General features: G+C 38.7%; 1 protein-coding gene across 1 annotated transcript in view; it reads right to left on the bottom strand.

The window, feature by feature from the left end:
- Lpxn (leupaxin) overlaps positions 1–19,442 on the bottom strand; it is a 29,240-nt gene extending 9,798 nt beyond the window's left edge. Inside the window, exons 1-7 of the mRNA XM_090348715.1 lie at positions 19,211–19,442; positions 15,567–15,724; positions 12,361–12,407; positions 7,282–7,381; positions 3,260–3,427; positions 2,286–2,459; positions 2,122–2,203 (exon numbers count right to left, since the gene is read on the bottom strand). Of these exons, the coding sequence (XP_090204841.1) occupies positions 2,122–2,203; positions 2,286–2,459; positions 3,260–3,427; positions 7,282–7,381; positions 12,361–12,407; positions 15,567–15,724; positions 19,211–19,223 (742 nt within the window). The 5' untranslated portion in view covers positions 19,224–19,442. The remainder of the gene's footprint in view (positions 1–2,121; positions 2,204–2,285; positions 2,460–3,259; positions 3,428–7,281; positions 7,382–12,360; positions 12,408–15,566; positions 15,725–19,210) is intronic.
- Positions 19,443–19,688: the final 246 nt, after the last annotated feature.

Genomic DNA, 19,688 nt, shown 5'->3' with positions numbered 1-19,688 from the left:
CATGTTCTTTAGTGCCTGGGCTGGCTTTGGATTACAGGTATGAACCACCACACACAGCTTCTCATGATTCTTATAGGAAAAAATTGAATGAAAAGAGGACATGGAATGCATTTCATACTATCTGATGATTTAATCACCAGAAGCAAATAATTAAAATGCTGTGAACAAAGAATCTCTGAATAGTCCTAGTCAGAAAATTGTTATGTAGGCCTATATACCCTAGACTTTCCCTGTTTTCCTGTAGTGCTTTCATTGAGGTCTTCAATCCATTTGGAGTTGATTTTTGTACAGGGTGAGAGGTAGGGGTCTTGTTTCAGTCTTATGCATGTAGACCACATGTTTTTCCAGTGCAATGGCATGTGCATATGGAATACCATGGTGAAACTCTATGGTACAATTAACATACATTAAAAACTATGAAAGCTGAACAAGCAAAGTAAGTTCTATTAGAAGGCATGTATCAGCAGGGTGAGAGAAGGTAAATGGTGAAGATGAGGGGAAATAGAAATGAAAGAGCCTTATGTATGAAAACAGAACAGAGACAGTTGTTGAAATTGTTTAAGAAGAGGGAGAAAGAAGAGGGATAGTGATAGGAGAGGTATGTTAGTGAGATACTTTATACTTCATTGTACCCCATTTTATGGGAATATCACACTGAAACCTCCTTTATACAACTAATATATGCCTGATTCATTGCCAGATGTGGCTGACAATTTTGAGAAGGATTTCACAGCTCTCTCAGATAAATAAATTAATGATAAATACAATAAAACTAAGGTAATTCTTTAAAGTAATCCAATGTGCCAGGTGTTGAAGGCTCATACCTGTAATCCTAGCTACTAAGGAGGCTGAGATCTAAGGATCAAAGTTTGAAATCAGCCTGGGCAGGAAAGTTTGTGACACTCTTATCTCCAATTAAGCACACACACACACACACACACACACACACACACACACACACACACACCACACAGCCAGATGTAAAAGTATGGCTCAAGTGGTAGAGCACTAGCCTTGAGCACAAAAGCTTAGGGATAGCACCCAGACCTTTGCTTCAAGCCCCACAAATAGGACAAAACAAAACAAAGCAAAAGTGTTTAAATATTAACTCTAGGTGGAAAAATAGATTTCTACAAAAATTATAGTAATATCAACAATGACCTTCCCTTTATGTGTCTGGCATTGTTGTAAACATGATACTTATATTGTTTCTAAATCTTCATTACAATTCTGTAAGGTGGCCACTATTATTAAGTCTAGTCTATAGATAAGGAAAGAGAAGTAGAAAGAGGGCAAATGGCTTACACAACATCACACACATAATCAATATCTGACCCAGGCAGCCTGACCCCAACATCCATGTGCTACTATAATTGTGGCTTGCTAAATGGCTCCACTGTGAGCAATATTTGTATGATTGTCAACAAGAATACAGTTAATGCTTGCCTAACCTCTAATTATTATCGCATAATTATATATTGAGAATGGGGGAGGAAAAACATGTGAATAGGGTAGTAATAAAAATCTACATCACATCTTCTCTGATAGAAAGTCAATATATAATGGTGTGTTTAAAACAGTCTATAGTAATGGGCCAGGAATTTGACCTAGTGGTAGAGTGCTTGCCTAGCATGCATGAAGACTGGGTTCAATTCCTCAGTACCACATACGTAGAAAAAAGCTGGAAGTGGTGCTGTGACTCAAGTAACAAAGTTCTAGCCTTGGGAAAGTCCAAGGACAGTGCTCAGGTCCTGAGTTCAAGCGCCAAGCACTGGCAAAAAAAATAATAATCTATGGTAATGTTAAACATGCAAACAAATGGCAGAAGAAACAGTTAAAATAATTTGAGGAAGGAAAACTGAATTTAAAGCTAGAGAAGGGAAAAGCAAGACACTTTCAAAGTTAGTCTTAAAATAATAGTTGAATGTTAAAATTTATATTTATATTTTTTTGGCCTAAATTTTTTTTAAACAATTACAATGTTTGGGGAAGACTAGGGAGTGGTGGCAACCTAGGACAGAAGAAAGCCCTGAGCCTGTAGTGGATAGTAGGCCAGAGGGAAAACATAGCTGGCCTCCCCATCACCAGCCTCTAGAATTCAAAATACAACTTCCAGCATACCTTCTTCACCAAATACCTCTCCACAGTGGGAGCAGAAGAAGTGCTCTGGGTGCCATGTCTGGTTCATTGCTGTCAGCACTTTCTAGAAAAGGAGGACACCGAGTGGTCAGATATGATCAGGCTTCCAAACGAGTGCACAAAAGCAAACAGGTGTCAGCACTTACATCCAGAATGGGAGCCGCACAGTAGGCACAACGAGGAGAAAAGAGATGGTGGTAGTCCTTAGGGCAGTAGGCCAAGCCACTCCGCTCAAAGAAGGGACTGGAGCCAAGCTCTTCTTTGCAGTGAGTACAGAGGAAGTGCTCTGGATGCCACGACTGCCCCAGAGCATGGATTACCTGGGGATAACAGAGGAGAGCTGTGCCATGCCTGAGGATCTAACGCTTGTTTGATTGGAGAGGGAGCTCTTCACACTGCATTCCGTGTAGACAAAACTTGGAAGGTGGTGATCATACTTAATAAATAGTAAAAGGGATTTACTGTCCTGACTGATCCCTCTGATAAAAGCCTATAATTGTTCCTTCCACTGCCCTAGGAGTGGTAGACAATGAAGAACACAGTGGTGATAAAGAGGTAAGTTCAGCCTTTGCATTGAAGGCATCCTTGAAAGAGAAATAAGTCAAATGGTGCTTTTTCCTCACCTCGGAGCCCCTCACAGAATCAGTTCTAAAAGCCCTTTCTCATGGATTTGGTGAACGATTACTCAAAAAAAAAAAATTGCTGCTATGTTTTGAAGTTAGAGTCAACTGAAAACTGTCATCACCCAATATAGATCTGCCACACTGGAGTCAGGGGAGAAGTAAACAGGGTCCTCTCAGTAAAAGCTATACAGGAAATAGTTAAGAGCTCAGAAGTAGGTCTTGCCTCCTTCCTGGTGTTCTGTCTTTTACTAGACCTTGGTCGTGTCAGTTATTCTCTCTGAGCTTTCAGTTTCCTTATCTTTATAAAAGGAACACTAAGGATTTTCTTGACTGTCTGTGAGGACTACTAAATGAGGAACTACCTGTCAAACACATAGTTCAGGGCCCAGAATACTGTAGGTGATCAGTAATTATTAACAATTCCATTCTAAAATGTCAGAATATAAGGAGAAAGCCATCTTTGGGGGGATAGAGAGATGCACCTTGGCCAACCTTACCTTTCCTGCGATTGGTTTCCTGCAGGAAGCACAGTGGCCTTTGGGCACTGTGGCAATCCCAAGGTCCTGTAAGTCCTGCTCCAGACCCCCAAGCATTGAGTCCAGAGAGGCCTGGTGGACTTGCTTGTCAAGTGACTGCTTCTTGCTGACATCTGCTTTCACTGCAACCTGGTCAAGGGAATCACGAAGAGAATTAGCCTTCATGCACTTTTACACTTGTCACAACTCCATAAGATCACCCCTAATAACTGACCTACTGGTCTTCTAACCTTCCTCCAATGGACTGGAGACTTCTAATCTTTTAACATCAATTAAAAAAAACATTTTCATTGTTCTTTCATTATAAATTCCAGCCAAATAAAGTCTGATCAATTTTCTAACTATAAAAAATTGAGTATGGTCCAGGAACGTGGCCAAGTGAATCATGCTTTCCAGCATGCATGAAGCCCTGGGTTCAATTCCTTGGTACCATATACACAGAAAAAGCTAGACATGGTACTATGGCTCAATGGGTAGAATGCTAGCCTTGAGAAAGCCCAAGAATTATGCCCAGGCCTTGAGTTCAAGTCCCAGGACTTAGAAAAATAAAAATAAAAAATTGAGTAAGTGAAGATGATACCATCTCCAGTGCTTTTTTTAAATTTAATTTTATTGTATTGTAAGGGTGAGGTCTAGAGGGGTTACAGTTGCATAAGTAAGGTAATGACTGCATTTCTTGTGGAACTTTGTTACCCCTCCCTCATTTCCTCCCACTGCTCTCTCACCCAAATCCCCTCCCCTGAAGTTGTAAAGTTCACTTCCAACACAGTGTCTTGAGTATCATGTCACATTGATTCGCTGTGTCCTTTGTCTCACCATATTGTTATTCCCCTTCCCTTCCCCAAATCAGATAAATGAATACACAAGACACAGGGTACCAAAATCAAAAACAGTCACAACAGGAGATAAGCTGAAAGGAAAAAAGTAAAAAATAAATAACTTTACACCACACATTAAAAAAGCAACAAAATATACCCTCTCGTTTCCATATCTTGGATTTTATTTTTATTATCATTTTATGTGGTCATCTGTACATGGGCATTAAGCTATTGTGAGCCTCTGCTAAGTCTTTCCTAGACATATACTAATGATTACAAATGATACCCTCTCCAGCTCTAATACTGACCCTAGCTTATAATCAGTCATATCTTCCTTTTATTCACTTAATCCACAAGATTTGTTGAACATTTAGTTTGTGTCAGTCATTGTTCTGGGTATATAGCACAAAGCAAGGCATAAGACAAACCAAGTTTCTGACCTTATAAACTTTGTATTTTTTGGATGATTGATAAACAAAAAATGAAACAAATGTATACCATAATATCAAATAAAGAAATGCTGTTAAATTATAAATGGAGATAGAAGTAATAGAAGGTAAGCAGGGCGCAGTGGCTCTCAGGAGGCTGAGATCTGAGGATCAAAGGCAGCCTGGGCACAAAAGGACCTGAGACTCTTATCTCCAATTAACCTCTAGAAAATGAGAAATGGGGCTTAATTAAGGGTAGAGTGGTAACCTTGAGCTGAAAAGCTCAGGGACAGCCTCCAGGCCAAGTTCAAGACCCATGACCCACAAAAAAAAAAGTGATGGAAGGTGAGACAGTAAAGAAAAATTGATTTAGGTATGGGTGGTCAGAGAAGGTCTCTCTAGAAAAGTATATTTATACCACCATCAACAACAAAAAAAAGACAAGGGATCAGTAAAGATAAACTGAGACTAAGCCTAGCAGAAGGGGGTAAAAAGAAAGACAGTGGTCACACAGAGACCTCGGGGCAACAGCTCTGGTTTATTCCAAATGAAGTCATTGAAGGATTTCAAGCATGAGAGTGAAGGAAGCTGATTCAATTATCCCTGGAGTGGCTGAGTGGAGAATTGAGTGTTGAAAAGCAAGATCAGACACACAGACTGTCATATAATGATGAGTGTCCTGGGAGAAGGGAGTGAGAAATAGTCAGATAAGACATGCTGATGGATTGGATTTATTTAAGTAACACTCCAAACTAATTATGATTAACTTCAAAGGTTCACAATTTTATAAAAAAATAAAATGCCTAACTTGTCCTTCAACATTTTACATCCTCATTTCTAGCTTTATTCCTTTCTAACTAGGCAATGCTACCATCTACTTAATGCTAAGTTGACAGGATACTTTAAAAAAAAATGGCTGTCCATTACCAGCACATCAGATTTGTTGTCATGGAACTTCCTATCCGCTGCTCTCATCTTACCCTCCTTTTTATTTAGTGCAAGGCCTATTGTTTAAGTCTGTCAGCTCCTGTCATTCTCCAGAGCCTCATTTATTATCTGCCGATAGGCCTATACTTTTTTTTTCACTTCCCGGACTAACCTCGTCTTTATCTAACCAATGATAATGCTCAATTCCCTTTAAGCAACTTTGGTGCTCTTTCTTCCTCCATTATATAATGATAATGTTTGAGGGGTAAGTATTCAAAAGATTAATTTTGAAGGGTTTTGAAAAAGTGACTGATATTAAGTATGAAAATGGATTATTTAAAATACAATAATATATCTATAATCTACACATCTATATAGCTTGCTTTTATATTCCAGATATACAAGAATAAAGAAATACTAACTTCCTCCTGAGGGCAGAACTAGATGATTGGAGACAAAAGTCATAGGAAACAGTCTGGCATGGGCTTCTCTGTTCTTGTGATTTACGTGTAATGTGAATATACAGTTTCTTAAAATCAGATATTTTTCCTAGGCAGAAAAGTCCATGAGAAGTGGCACTGTGGCTCAGCTGTGGCACTGTGGCTGAGTACCAGCTTTGAGCAAAAAAAACTCAGGGACAGTTCACAGGCCCTGAGTCCAAACCCCACAACCACCACCACCACCAACAGAAGATATTTTTAAATTAGAATTTAAAGGGATCAAGACATATGCCAAATCAATACAAAAATATAATACAATGTACTAATGTCAATTTTATCTACCACTTTTAGAATAATGAGAAAATCCATTCAGTGTTATTGCAGGCCTTAGTTAATCAAAGGCTATTATCTATTAAAGAAAAATGTGTGTTTATTCATTTTCCCTCTAATAAATACATGTTACTCACAGTGTGCCAGGTACTATTTTAGAAACTGAGCCACAATAACAAGATCCCTGCCCTCCACATTCTTATACTTTGTATTAAAAATACTTCATAGTTATTATCTCCAATTAATCACCAAAAAGTTGGAAGAAGAGGTGTGACTAAAGCAGTATAGTGCTAGCTGTGAGGGAAGCACAAGGGGAGCCCAAGGACAGCACCCAGGATCAGCACCAAAAAAAGGATTCTAGATATCTTTCCCTTTACAAATCTTCACCCCCCCCCCCTTATCTGACCTTCATTCCCTTCCAGGCCACAAGAGCTTGCCCTCTTTACAGGCCATGCTCCTGTGAGCAAGGAAGAGGAAGCAGATTATTATCTCTGTATGGTCTTGCAACTCATTCTTACCTCAGTTTCTCTAGCACTGTCTCTGCTTGCCAACCAGCCTCCTCTCTTTTGCTCTGTCAGGTTCTTCAGGTTATTGTTGTTTCTTACTAGCTTTCCCATGTGTGTTCCCAAAGCATCACCCCAACTAAAATGACTTTCTTTACCTTTATGTGCTCCAACGCTACTCATTCATTAGAATCCTTCCCAAGTTCCATAACCTCTCCAAATCCCTATAGTTTGCTCCACAACTTTTGGTAAACCACCGGCCTGTATTCCTCAATTCCACAAATGTCACAGAGGTCTCCTATCACCAAGCACTCTCCAAGCTGATTGAGCTAAAGATCTGCACATGTCCTATGTCCTATTATTTTTTTGTGCCCAAATAATCTATGTCACAAAGTTGAGTTTCTTCACTGAATTTCTGCACTGGTTTGGGAAAATAAATGCTAATTGAGAATTCCCACGCAAGGAAAGCAGAGCTGATCCCCACAAAGACAAGCTGGTGACCCTCAGAGTCTGGTTCATCCACTAGACCGTACCCACCTTGTCTTGCATTTCACTCAGGTGGGCCATCAGCTCATCCAGTTGAGCAGCTGCTGAGGTTTTAGATGGTGGTAATGATTTCTTTGGCTCTTGGATTTCACTAGAAATTTTTTTTAAAAATCACATTAACACATCAAAACCCAAATAAATTTTAAGTCACATATATATTACCAGAAAATGTGATTTTAATGATTAACCACTTCAGTGTGAGTCTAAAACCAAGACAGAATTAAAAAGCAACAAGAACAACAACAACAAACCTACCAGGAGCCTGACATGGTTTGATGCCAGTAATCCCAGCTGTTCAGGAGGTGTCAGTTAAAAAAGAGGTTCATGATTTAAGGCTAGCCCCAGCAAAAATTCAACAAGCCTTCAGCTCAATGAACAAACCAGGCATGATGTCTTACACAAACAATCCTAGCTACACTGGAGATATAGGTAGAAAGATCAAAATGTAATGCTTACCCCTGGCAAAAAAGAAATGACATAAAGCTTTATCCAAACAACAACAAAAAAAAGGGTTGGATTTGTGACACATGTTAAAAAGCCTGCCTAGCAAGCACAAGGCCTTGATTTCCCCCTAACAAACAACACCACCAAACAAATGAAATCCTGGCAAGTAGACTAAAACTCTGAATCAAATCATCAGAGCTCTCTGACACTTGCTTCCATTCATCCTTGATCAGCCTGAAAAATGAACACTGTTCTCACGTGCATGGAGGAAAGGACAGGACACATGGCACAACAGGCCAGCCTTCCTCCACCATCAGCTAACAGATGGCCTCTGGAGAAGGCTTTTAAATCACAATCCTACATCTTAAAAAAAAATTAATAGCATTCTTCATTTACAATACAAGGTATGTTATCTCCTCTCAATAACTGGTAAGAAAATAAAAATAAAAATGCAGAGTAAGCATCAACAATGTGAGGCCCAATGTACCAATGTGACCACATCCTCCTGCTTCCTACTGCTAACAGCTACTTCCCAGAAAAGGCATGGAGATGCAGAGGAGGCTTTGCCTTCCACAAGGCCTGACATACTTCACTTGGCTCTCCATACATAAAGGTTGCAGAAATAGTAGATAATGCATGTGATGGTGGTTTCTTATTTATACACTGTGAATAAACCATGAATAAAGAAACCTTTGGGTTCAAGCAAAAGAACAGAGCTTCTGTGAAAACACTTGAATAGTCATTAGTAAAATAAAACAAGCATTAAGAGTCAAAATAAATCTATAAGAAATCTGCACCAAGCCTCACGTTGAATAGCCAAATACTAAACACATTACCAAAGAGATGAGTGGGAGATAGATTTTACTACTGTTGCTAAAATGCAGTAGGAAATAAGTTGTATATTTGGAAGAAAAAGGCAAACACTCTCACTTTGTTATCCCAGATGAAAAGCTGGAGTATAGAATACTTAAAACAGCTTTTCTCTGTCTAATATAAGTTGTGGGATAATGAAGTTGGGGCCTGAAGACTGCAAATTTATGTTCTCTATAACATTACCTTAAAGATTACATCATTTTCAGACTGCACTATAATGTGCGCTCGCTCTCTCTCTCTCTCTCTCTCTGTCTCTCTCTTTCTCTCTCTCTCTCTCTTTCTCTCTCTCTCTCTGTCTTTCTCTCTCCCTTTCTTGCTCGCTCTCTCTCTCTCTTTCTTGTACACATACACACAAACACATACACATACAAATGCAAACCCAAAAGTAAAAAGAAATACTCATTGTATTCTGGTAATATATTTCAAAATTGAAAACAGGCTTACTATATTGCTTATTTTTAATACCGTCACTGGTATTTATCAGCCAGGAAAATCTCAGTGAAAAGATGGATACCTTTCTCTCTGTTAAGAAAACAGAAACCATTATTTGAGTGTATGCCCCACTGCTGACTTAAGCATATCTTTGAGTTTTTAACAAGTAAAATGGAGAATGAAAGTGAATCTCTTTCTTAAAAGGAAATAAACATTCTCTGCTGTGTTCAACACAGGGCTCTTGCAGATTCAAGTGACTTTTTTCCCCCTTTCTTTTGTTTGTTTTAAAATCTAGGGCCAAATGGTCCAGTATTCAAGTGACTTGTTGATTTCTTGGAAGTTCCCTAGAAATCAGAGAGGGAGCTCTCTCAAGCCTTCTGTCAGGAAGCCCTTAGGAACTGCAGCCACAGGCAAGCTTCTTGGCAGAACGTTGAGCACATTCTGGTGCTCTGTGCTTGAACAAGCACAGAATAAATATAGTTTCTCCTTAGGGCCTGAGAATGCATAAAATCTTCCCAGTTCGAAGTTGAGACACACTTAAAGCTTATTTGGAGAACTGTTTTCAACTGGAGCTCTAGTTTAGCATCTAAAGAGAAATAGCTAACTGTCGAGATATGCCAAGAATCAATAAAATATCCTGAGTCAATAAGAAATATCCTCAATAGGAAATGAGACTGCCAAGTGTTGATGGGTTAAGAAGTGCTTTGATATGGATAATGTTCCTGAAAAGAACATAAATCAAAGGTCTTTTGATTTATTCTTTGACTTATTAAAGGTAAGTTAAGTAAAGCAAAGGCAGTAAAACTGTCTTGCTATGTCATTTGGGATAAATTAAATACTCAAAGATTATAATAATATAAATCACAAGATGTGAATTTAGAAGACTCTAAACAAGGCCCTGAAGGGGCTTTGGTGTAGTGTATCCCCCCCACCACGCATTTATTTCTTATATAGCTTGTGAATTCTTCCTCCCTATTATCACCAAACATTTGCCAGTTCTGGGGCTTGAACTCAAGGCCTAAGAACTGTCCTTGGGCTTTCTCAAGACTAGAGCTCTACCACTTGAACCAGGGCATCACTTCCAGCTTTTTCTATATATGTGATACTGAGGAATGGAATGCAAGTCTTCGTGTATGCTAGGCCAGCACTCTACCATAGGCCAAACTCCCAGTCCCAACTAACTTATTTTTATTCATGTAAAAGTTACATAGCTGAGCCAGGTGCCAGTGGCTCATGCCTGTAATCCTAGCTACGTAGGAAGTTGAGATTTGAGGGTCTAAGCCAGGGCAGGAAAGCCTGTCCAGGCAAGAAAGTCTATTGAGATTTTTATCTCCAACTAGCACCAAAAAGCCAAAAGGGGAGCTTCATCTCAAGTAGTAGAACACCAGTCTTGCATAAAAGACAAGGAATAGCACCCAGGGTCTGATTTCAAGCCCTAGGACTGGTACACACACACACACACACACACACACACACACACACACACACACACACACACACACGGCATTTCATTGCTAAATTATTATTGACATTACTATTGATATATAACTATTAGGCCACTGCTATAGTCACAGCTAGAATTGAATATAATTTCAAGGTTTTCTTTTTTGTCAGTCATGGAGCTTGAACTCTGAGCCTGGGAGCTGTCTGAGTTCTTCAGCCCAAGGCCAGCTCTCTACCACTTGAGTCCCAGCACCACTCCCAGTTCTCTGGTGATTAATTAGAGATAAGAGTCTCATGGACTGCCAGGGCTGGCTTTGAACTGCAGTCCTCAGATCTCTGCCTCCTGAGTAGCTAGGATTACAGGAGTGAGCCACTGGTACCTGGCTCAAGGTATTTTTAAAGCAATAAGCAGTTCATTTACGCAGGTCAGAGTGAAAGGTGAAAAAAGATGTAGGAATCTAGTTTCTGAGTTTCACATTCATTCAGTGCATGCTAGCATTCCTAATACTGAATTACTACTACCTGTGAGGTCTCTAAAAGTCTATAACAAATTTATGACTAGATTTTATATCACTCTTCTGCACATACCTACATAAAGTAAGTATTGTTCAGTAATGGAGACTGTATCAGTCAAAGTTCAGTCAGGAAAATATAAACCACCTTGAGTACATAAAAACTTAGTCCAGAGACTTGTTGACAGGTGATAGAGAACTAAGAGCTGAACCCAAGAAACTAAGGTGACCAAACATTAGCCACAAGAGGAAATTATAGCTACTCTTAAACTAAGGGGACAAAGCAAAGAAGCAATGTTGCCTGAGCTACAAGCTGAGGTCCCACAGCACATCTGTCATCTCCAACTGAAGCCATAAAGGAGATACTGTTGATGAGAGAAAAAGACACTTTGAAAAGAGCCTGGGGACAAGTGCTTTGTACCCTTCAGGGTCTCCACAGTGCCTCCTACTGAACACAGCTCACAAGAGACAACCATCCCTAGAGATGGAAAACACAAACTACAACATCAGCTCCCTGGAATGTAGTGCAAGAGAGAAGGAAGACGGAAGCAAGTAAATGGAAGTCAGAGATCCACACTGCAGAGTTTAATAAACTAATATCTGTCAGCCATCAGTTGATCACAATGCCAGGTACACTGAAAATATGGCTGTTGCCTGGTCTGTTTTTCATACTACATATTGATGTGGTAACGTATTTCTATTGAAGTCTGGCTTCACAGATTTAAGAAAGCAATAATTACTACGAGCCTCTATGTACCAGGGTCTGACTTTCCTGTTCGGCAGTTTTTGATTTGTTACTGGGGTAGACAAAAGGCGGGAGGGAAAAAGTCATCTACACATCCTAGAATTGTAATCGATTGCCAACTATGTATGAATCAACTGGCCTCAATCCCACCAAAGGAGAAAGTGCACTCAAATGGGAAGTTCAAAAAGAAAAGGTTAGGGTTTTTTGTTGTTTTTTGCCAGTCCTGGGGCTTGAATTCAGGGTCTGGGCACTATCCTTGGATAATTTTTGCTCAAGATTAGTGCTCTCCCACTTGAGCCATAGCACCACTTCTGGCTTTTTCTGTGTATTTCGTACCAAGGAGTCAAACCCAAGGCTTTGTGCACACAAGTCAAGCACTCTACCAGTAGGCTACACTCCTGGCCCAAGAAAAAGATTTTTTTAGACCACAAGTCCTTCTCCTACTTTTACCTCTGGTGTATGCTCTTTTTTTTTTAATTTTTTTTTTGCCAGTCTTGGGCTTTCTTTCCACAGGGAAAGAAGATCTAATAATATGCACTTGCAGAGAAAATTAGTGACTGGAGACAAAGTTATTTAATAACTTTATATTTTGAAAACACCCAATAAAAATTGAAAACATACCTGTACACATTGGGCTCCTGGATACTGGAAGTACACATGAGTTCCACCTAAGCCATGTAAATGACAAAGAAGAATGAAGTATGTTGTCTGTTATTAGAATATCGGTGCTTATGATCACTGAGAGTTACAGAATGTTTCTAGCTTTCAAAGGGGATAGTAACTGGATATGGTGGTACATGCTTGTAATCCCACTTACTGAGAAGGCTAAGGCAGGAAGATTATGAGTTCAAGGCTATCCTGGGCTACGAAGTGAGACCTGGCCTCAATAAAACAAATGAACCATATAACTTGTGGGTAGGGATGGGAGGGAAAAACTAGGAGAGAGAGAGAGAAAGAGAGAGAGGGAGAGAGAGATTGTTCAAAAAGAAATGTATTCTTTATCTGATTTATGTAACTGTAACCCCACTGTACAATACATTATAATAACAATAAATAATTTTTAAATGAAACATATAATAAAGAGAATGACCAGTACATCTCTATTTTTCATAAGGTTAAAAAATTACTAGCCACTCTTTCAGAGCAAGGCTAAATTCTAAAAAGAGATGTTAGCATGTAAACAAATGTTAGCAGGACCCCCCCCCATATCACCTGAAATAGAAAAGTATTACATTGTCACACAGGAATTATACAACAAACAAAATGAGTCAGAGAAAATTCCCCTTAACTAATCATGAGAAGCAATAAGATGGAACTTAATATAGGAAAAGAAAAAAAATGTGCAAATCTAAACTGTGGTTGAGCAGTAAGTTATTTATTTATTCATGAATGAATATTTTCTGAGTATCTGTCAAGTTCCAGGTTTAGGATATAACAGTCAAAACACCAAAGAAAATAATCACATAAAAGTTGATTACACGAAAAAAAAATAAAAAAATAAAAAAAAGTTGATTACACGAGAGCTTAAATGCAAATGGTAAGAAGTAGATAATAGGCAAATCAACCCATAAAATTAATCAGAGAGTGCACAGTGGAAAGCAGGAACAGAATGGAAGTTTTACATATATTGATAAGGACTTGCTAAGTAGAAGACACTTTGAACTTACAGGAAAGGAGAAAAGATGAACAGGTATCAAGATAACATGATTCATGTAGAAGGAATGTCTGGAAAGCATCCTGAAGCATCTTGTGGCACAAGCAAGCCAGTGTGAACTCTGCCTGAGCAGCATGAACCAGAAAGACAAGTGCCAGATCATGCAGATATTTAGAGTGATCATATAATTGGTTGTTCAGAATGGGACAATTGCTCTCAATTGTGCACAGAGCGCAAAGGGACTCTAAACATTAGTTCATTATTAAACCAGTCCTGGGGCTTGAACTCATGGCCTGAGCACTTTCCTTAGGCTTTCTCAAGGCTAGAGCTCTACCACTTGAGCCACAGCATCACTTTTGGCTTTTTCTATGTATCAAGGAGTCAAACCTAGGGCTTGTTGCATTGCTAGGCAAGCACTCTACCAGTCCCTGCTTTTGTTTTCATTTCACTTCATTCTCTTCTTCAAAGCTGTATTTTATGGTTAACAGATTCAAAATTGTTGATAGCTTTAATGTACAACTCTATAGTTTATAGTATTTTAATAAAGTATTCCACTAGAAACAGATGAACCTGAAAGTTTACAGTATATTCAGGTAAATGGAAGACACTCAATTGTAATTTTTTTTTTTGCCAGCCTTGGGCTTGAGCTCAGGGCCTGAGCACTGTCCTTGAACTTACTCAAGGCTAGAGCTCTACCATGAGCCTCAGCACCACTTCTGGCTTTTTTGTATGTATGTGGTACCAAGGAATCGAACCCGGGTCTTCGTGCATGCTAGGCAAGCACTTACTAGGCCAAACTCCTGGCCCTCAATTCTATTTTTTTAAATATAATTTTTTCCCAGTCCTGGGCTTGAGCTCAGGGCCTGAGCACTGTCCTTGGACTTTCTCAAGGCTAGAGCTCTACCACTTGAGCCTCAGCATCACTTCTGGATTTTTTTCCTATGTATGTGGTATTGAGGAATTGAACCTAGGTCTTTGTGCATGCTAGGCAAGCACTCTACCACTATAGTGGCCAAACTCCCAGCCCAATTTTATTGTTATTATTAAGGTACTATATAGAGAGGTTGCCATTTCATAAGTCAGGTGATGAGTAAATTTCTTTTTGGACAGTGTCATCCCTGCCTTTGCTTCCCCCAGTTTCAATTCTTTTTTTTAATATTCAAATGAGTAACTATTTCAGAAAACTATCTCACATGTGCTTTTTCTATCCCTATTCAAAGCACTTCCTCAATAATATTCGTATAACTTCTCAGGTATTCTGTTCATGATCATTTTTAAATGTAACCTAACCAAGATTAGATTCTGCAGAATTATAGTCTTTCATGATTTTGTTCCATTCTAATAGAAAACATGGACTTGTCTAACTTAACACAGGAGTCAAGTTCATCAAAGTTAAGAGTTGCACAATCTCTAATTAGGTAGTTAAACCTAAAAGATCTCTTCTTTTTTTTTTTTTGCCAGCCTTGGGCTTGAGCTCAGGGCTTGAGCACTGTCCTTGGGCTTTCTCAAGGCTAGAACTCTACCACTTGAGCCTCAGCACCACTTCCGGCTTTTTGCTATGTATGTGGGGTACCGAGGAATTGAACCCAGGTCTTCGTGCATGCTAGGCAAGCACTCTACCACTAGGCCAAACTCCGGGCCCCAAGATCTCATCTTTCTATTTGTTCAGTTCCTCCCCAGCTTTTATAGGGAGAAATCTGAGCTGCTTCTATTGTACAAGTTTAATTTTATATAATTTCAAATTGCTAAAGGTGTCCAAAGCGTGTTTTAATTCTATATGTGATGTGTAGAATGAAAATTCCAACTAACTTTGTACACAATGCAACCCAAATTCCCTCTGAGAAAACTTGTCTAAGCTGTCACTTGGTCTTGTAGCGATAATATCTGATAATATCTGACAACTGGCCTGGGTGTCATACCACACATAGTATCTCTGAACCCAGATAGTATTATCAGAATGCCCCCAAAGAGAGCTAAGCAATATGCTGCCAGTTACCAGGTCCTGTGAAAGCATTTAGTTCTGACTTTCACAATTCTTATCTTTCCAAAACCACCATCTTTAAAAATGAAAATTGAAAGACTATTTTTTTCCATACTTGGATATAGACTCCTCTTTTATGTGAGATGAGAACGAGCTTTCTGAACTCTCCTACTTATAAAATAACTAAGTTACCTTCAGGGGACCTGTGTGGCCCTGATCAGGCGAGGTCTTTGAAATCTCAGCAAGGTTACTCTCCCTTTGGGGATGTTGATCCAGGGAAACTGGAGCTAGGTTGGAATATTCATCATTGTCCTGGAGGGTGGAACGTTCTAGTTCCTCCAATAAGGCATCTATATAGCAAGAAACAAGAGAATCATAACAGAATATGTATGTTTCTGGAACCGTTTTTGTTTTTGTTTTGGGGTGTTTTGGTGCTGTAACTGGAGCTTGACCTGAAGGCCTTATATTCTTTTACTTGGCTTTTTTGCTCACAGTCTGCACTGTACCACTTGAGCCATACCTCTAATTCTAGCTTTTTGCTGGTTAATTGGAGTTAAGACCCCCAAAGTTGTCTCTCTGGGCTGGCTGTGAACAGTGATCCTCAGACCATAGCCTTCTGAGTAGCCAGTATTTATAGGCATGAACTGCCTGTGCTCAACTTAATCTTTATTTTTATCCACAGAGCACATTTCTTACAACAAAATTTAAGTACTCTGTTTTTTTTAGAGTGTGAAGAGAAAAACTGGTTGGAGAAAAAAACTAAGATATTGTGAAATCCAGGAAGATGTTGCAACCCAAATAGTCAAGACTTGTTTATTTTCTAGTTTCCTTGGCAGCAGCCAGTGTACACTGTAAGCATTATACTAACACCTTGGGGCTGTAATGAAATTGACTGTATTATTAATAAGTCAAATTAACACATGACAGCATAGTGTTTGGGATTTTATACGTTTCATTGAATTATTCTAACCCTTTGAAGTAGATGGTATTATGGTCCCCATTTTGTCAATAGAAAAAAATAACTCCAATAGCTCATGAATGTTTGAACAGCACTTGAATGGGAGCTATCTGATACCTAGCCTTGAACTAACAATAAATTAGAAGTTACAGTCTCCTTCCTCGGATTATCTCAATCATCTTAATTGTGACATCCTCTCAGAAGCTCTTTTATCATTTACATATTAAAGCACTGGATAAACGATATTATTCCACTAGAGGATCCTCTAGTAGATTTTTTAACCATAAGTTATTTCTAAAAGTTTGCAAAAGTTTTGGATTATAACATTTCTAAAATCTTAGATAAGGAAAATGAACTTTATAGTTCATTGAAACAAAACAACCAACACATAGTAAACTCTTCAAGTCAAATTACACTTCAATAAGTAAGTTGTAATGGGAAGAAAACACCCATAGATTTAAGGTCGTAAGGCATATAATATAATCCATTGTGTGAGCCTTATTTTGGTCATTAAATGAATTCTGAACCTATTGCAATGACTTCCATTCATCCTTTTTGATCATGGTAATTCATGATATTGAGGCATTACTAGTAAGATCATGATGGGTTTGATATGGAAGGATATGTACTAGTGCGGTGGATTGTTTAAGTTGCTTAGTGGATATGTCCAATTTCATTGAGAAATTCTAATTTCACATATTTATAAACCTCTATAAGAAGCAGATTCTTCAAAAGAAAAATCTAAAATAGTATCCAATATCAGTTATGAATTTTAGAATTCCATTTCTTTCCCCGTGTATCATTCTATCAAAGTAGAACTTTTCTATTTTCTAAACTTTGTTCCAACCAGTAGTTAAAGGTCAAGGGTCTTTTTAGAATGGTGGAAAGGGGAAGGTCATGACACATACATACATACACACACACACACACACACACACACACACACACACACACAAACACACAAGCATGAAGCTACCCTTAGGAGGACCTGCTAATGAAGGTGATTAAAGCACTCCTTTCTGGGTCATGAGTTAACAGGCAAGGGTCTCTTCCTGTTTCCTCTGAGCACACACTTCATCCACACCCCATCCATTGTTTTAATTTACAGACTAAATCTTTACAGAACCTATGAAGATGACAGCATGACAGATATGAGATTACTGAGTGTATGGGGAGACTGGACTGAAAACTCTGTAGTACTTCTCCCTAGTCCTTCAACTATGAAAACAAAGCAATGTTAACATTAACCAGAAAAGAGTAAGGTCATTGGGAGATCTCCAAGGTCCAAGAACCTACTGGTTCTTATTTACCAGTCTCCTGCCATCAGCATTTAGGCAAAACCCCCTTACTGGATACAAAATACTAATTTCTAAGGCAGCACTGTAGAAAAATTTTTGCTCCCCTGAGCCAACCTGCCCCCATGCAATTTCTCTGCAGGCAGGAAAAAAGAGCTCAATTCACATCTTGGGGATAGAAGTGGAGGTGATAATTTGTAGGAAAACAAAGTTTGCAGTATAGTAATCAACTCTATAGACTGTGGTCAACTGGATGATCTACTTGAATGTTAGCTTCCAGGCTGCTTGATACTTTTTGTATTTCTAACATCAATCCTACTCATATAATGCAAAACTACACTTAAAAAAAAAGTGTTATACCATTGGCGAGAATACCTCAACTAATCACTTTTAACATGGTACACTGTGTAGTCTGCTTTTAGTGTCAGTTTCTCCTAAAAGCTATAGTTAATAGGTATTTTGTTTTTCTTTGTCATGTAAAAATAAAAGCAGATGTTTCAGAATAGTGCTGCCAAAGATTAACATATATAAAGTATCTAGTTTTAACTTATGTTACAGGGTAATTAGTAGTTTCCCCTTGAATTATTTGAATGATACTTACTTAGTGTTCTTGAAGTTGAAAAAGAAGTTGGACTCTGATAGAACTCAAGAAAAAGAAAAATCCCCAATACTCCTGGCTCATAAAGGTTAAGAATTTGGACTTACAACTTTGTATTCACATCTAAAATAGCTTTTATTTCTAAAACAATCTAATGCTCATCTAATACTTTTTTTCCTTCATTAACACCTTCTCCCTCCTGCTATTTTTTTTCTTCTTCTACTTTTCCAACTCTTGAATCACAATGAAACTAATTTTAAAAAAAACTGTGCATGATTTATCTTCTGTTGTTGGCATTTTCCCCAGACCTACAAGCACCTACAAGGCCAATACAGTGTGAAATTTGCACAGGTTGAAAACTGGGTTAAAGTCAGCAACTCAAGGATATTACCCCCTCTTCCCCGCAAAGGGAGATGGATGCCAGTGGCTAATGCCTGTATCCTGACATCTCAGGCAGTTAAGATATTAGGATTATGGTTCAAAACCAGCCCTGGCAAGAAAGTCTATGAGACTCTTACCTCCAATTTACCAGCAAAAAGCTGGAAGTCTCTCTCTTTGTATACTGTCCTGTTTCCTTTCTTTTTCTCCCCAAACCCTCCTCTCTGTAGTTTTCTAGCTGTAATAGCTACCATATGGTCTCTAGTAGCTTCTTAGAGAGAAGGGGGATCCTAATGATTGACAATTTCAATCATAATTCAGTCCAAAACTACTTCAGAATTTACTCTGTGGTTAGCACCAAACCCTCTACTGTGCTATGGCCAGCAGTGAACCCCTAGTTCCTCAGAACAAGCATAGTTCCTCATCCTTCATTCATGGTCATGCTGAGGACATGAATGGAAATAAAAATCTTTGAACACTATCCTCACTTTGACTAGAAATCTACCTCTTCACACACACACACACACACACACACACACACACACACACACACACAGATGGCAGCCTGTTCATTCCCTCAGTGCTTCTCCTCCAAGAAACAACTCACCCAACTCCTCCATTGTCTTAAACTCAAGATGCTCTCCTCGCAAAGACCGTGAAGAACTGCTGGCGCATGTGGTGCAGAAGGGGACCACAAAGGAACTGAATGAGACAGTGTAAAGCAGTCTCTATCATCCTTTTTTGGTTCCTGTATTTGCTTAACACTTCCTCTCTTTTGATTTAGTGAATTTCTTCTTTGGAGTTTAGGGTTTTTTTTTCTTTTTTAAATTTATTTTTAATGATACTGACATAGAATGGTACCTAAATTATAAGATTTAAATTCTGATAATACATTGGCCAGGGTTATAAATACATAAATTTAAATTTGTGAAATCGAAACACTACATACCAGAATTTATTTGTGGGTTTTTCCAAGTGTGTATATCCTGTAGTGACTAGCTGTATTCCATGAAAATGGAGGAATCTAGAACAGTAGTATCACTGAGATTCATTTTTTTTTATTTCAGTCTTTAGCTATTCGAAAA

This window comes from Megascapheus bottae, chromosome 16 (genome assembly GCF_031878675.1).
Source record: "Megascapheus bottae isolate mThoBot1 chromosome 16, mThoBot2.hap1, whole genome shotgun sequence".
Taxonomy (NCBI): domain Eukaryota; kingdom Metazoa; phylum Chordata; class Mammalia; order Rodentia; family Geomyidae; genus Megascapheus; species Megascapheus bottae.
Note: the sequence above shows the minus strand (reverse complement) of the source record. Positions and strands in the feature narration are given on the sequence as shown.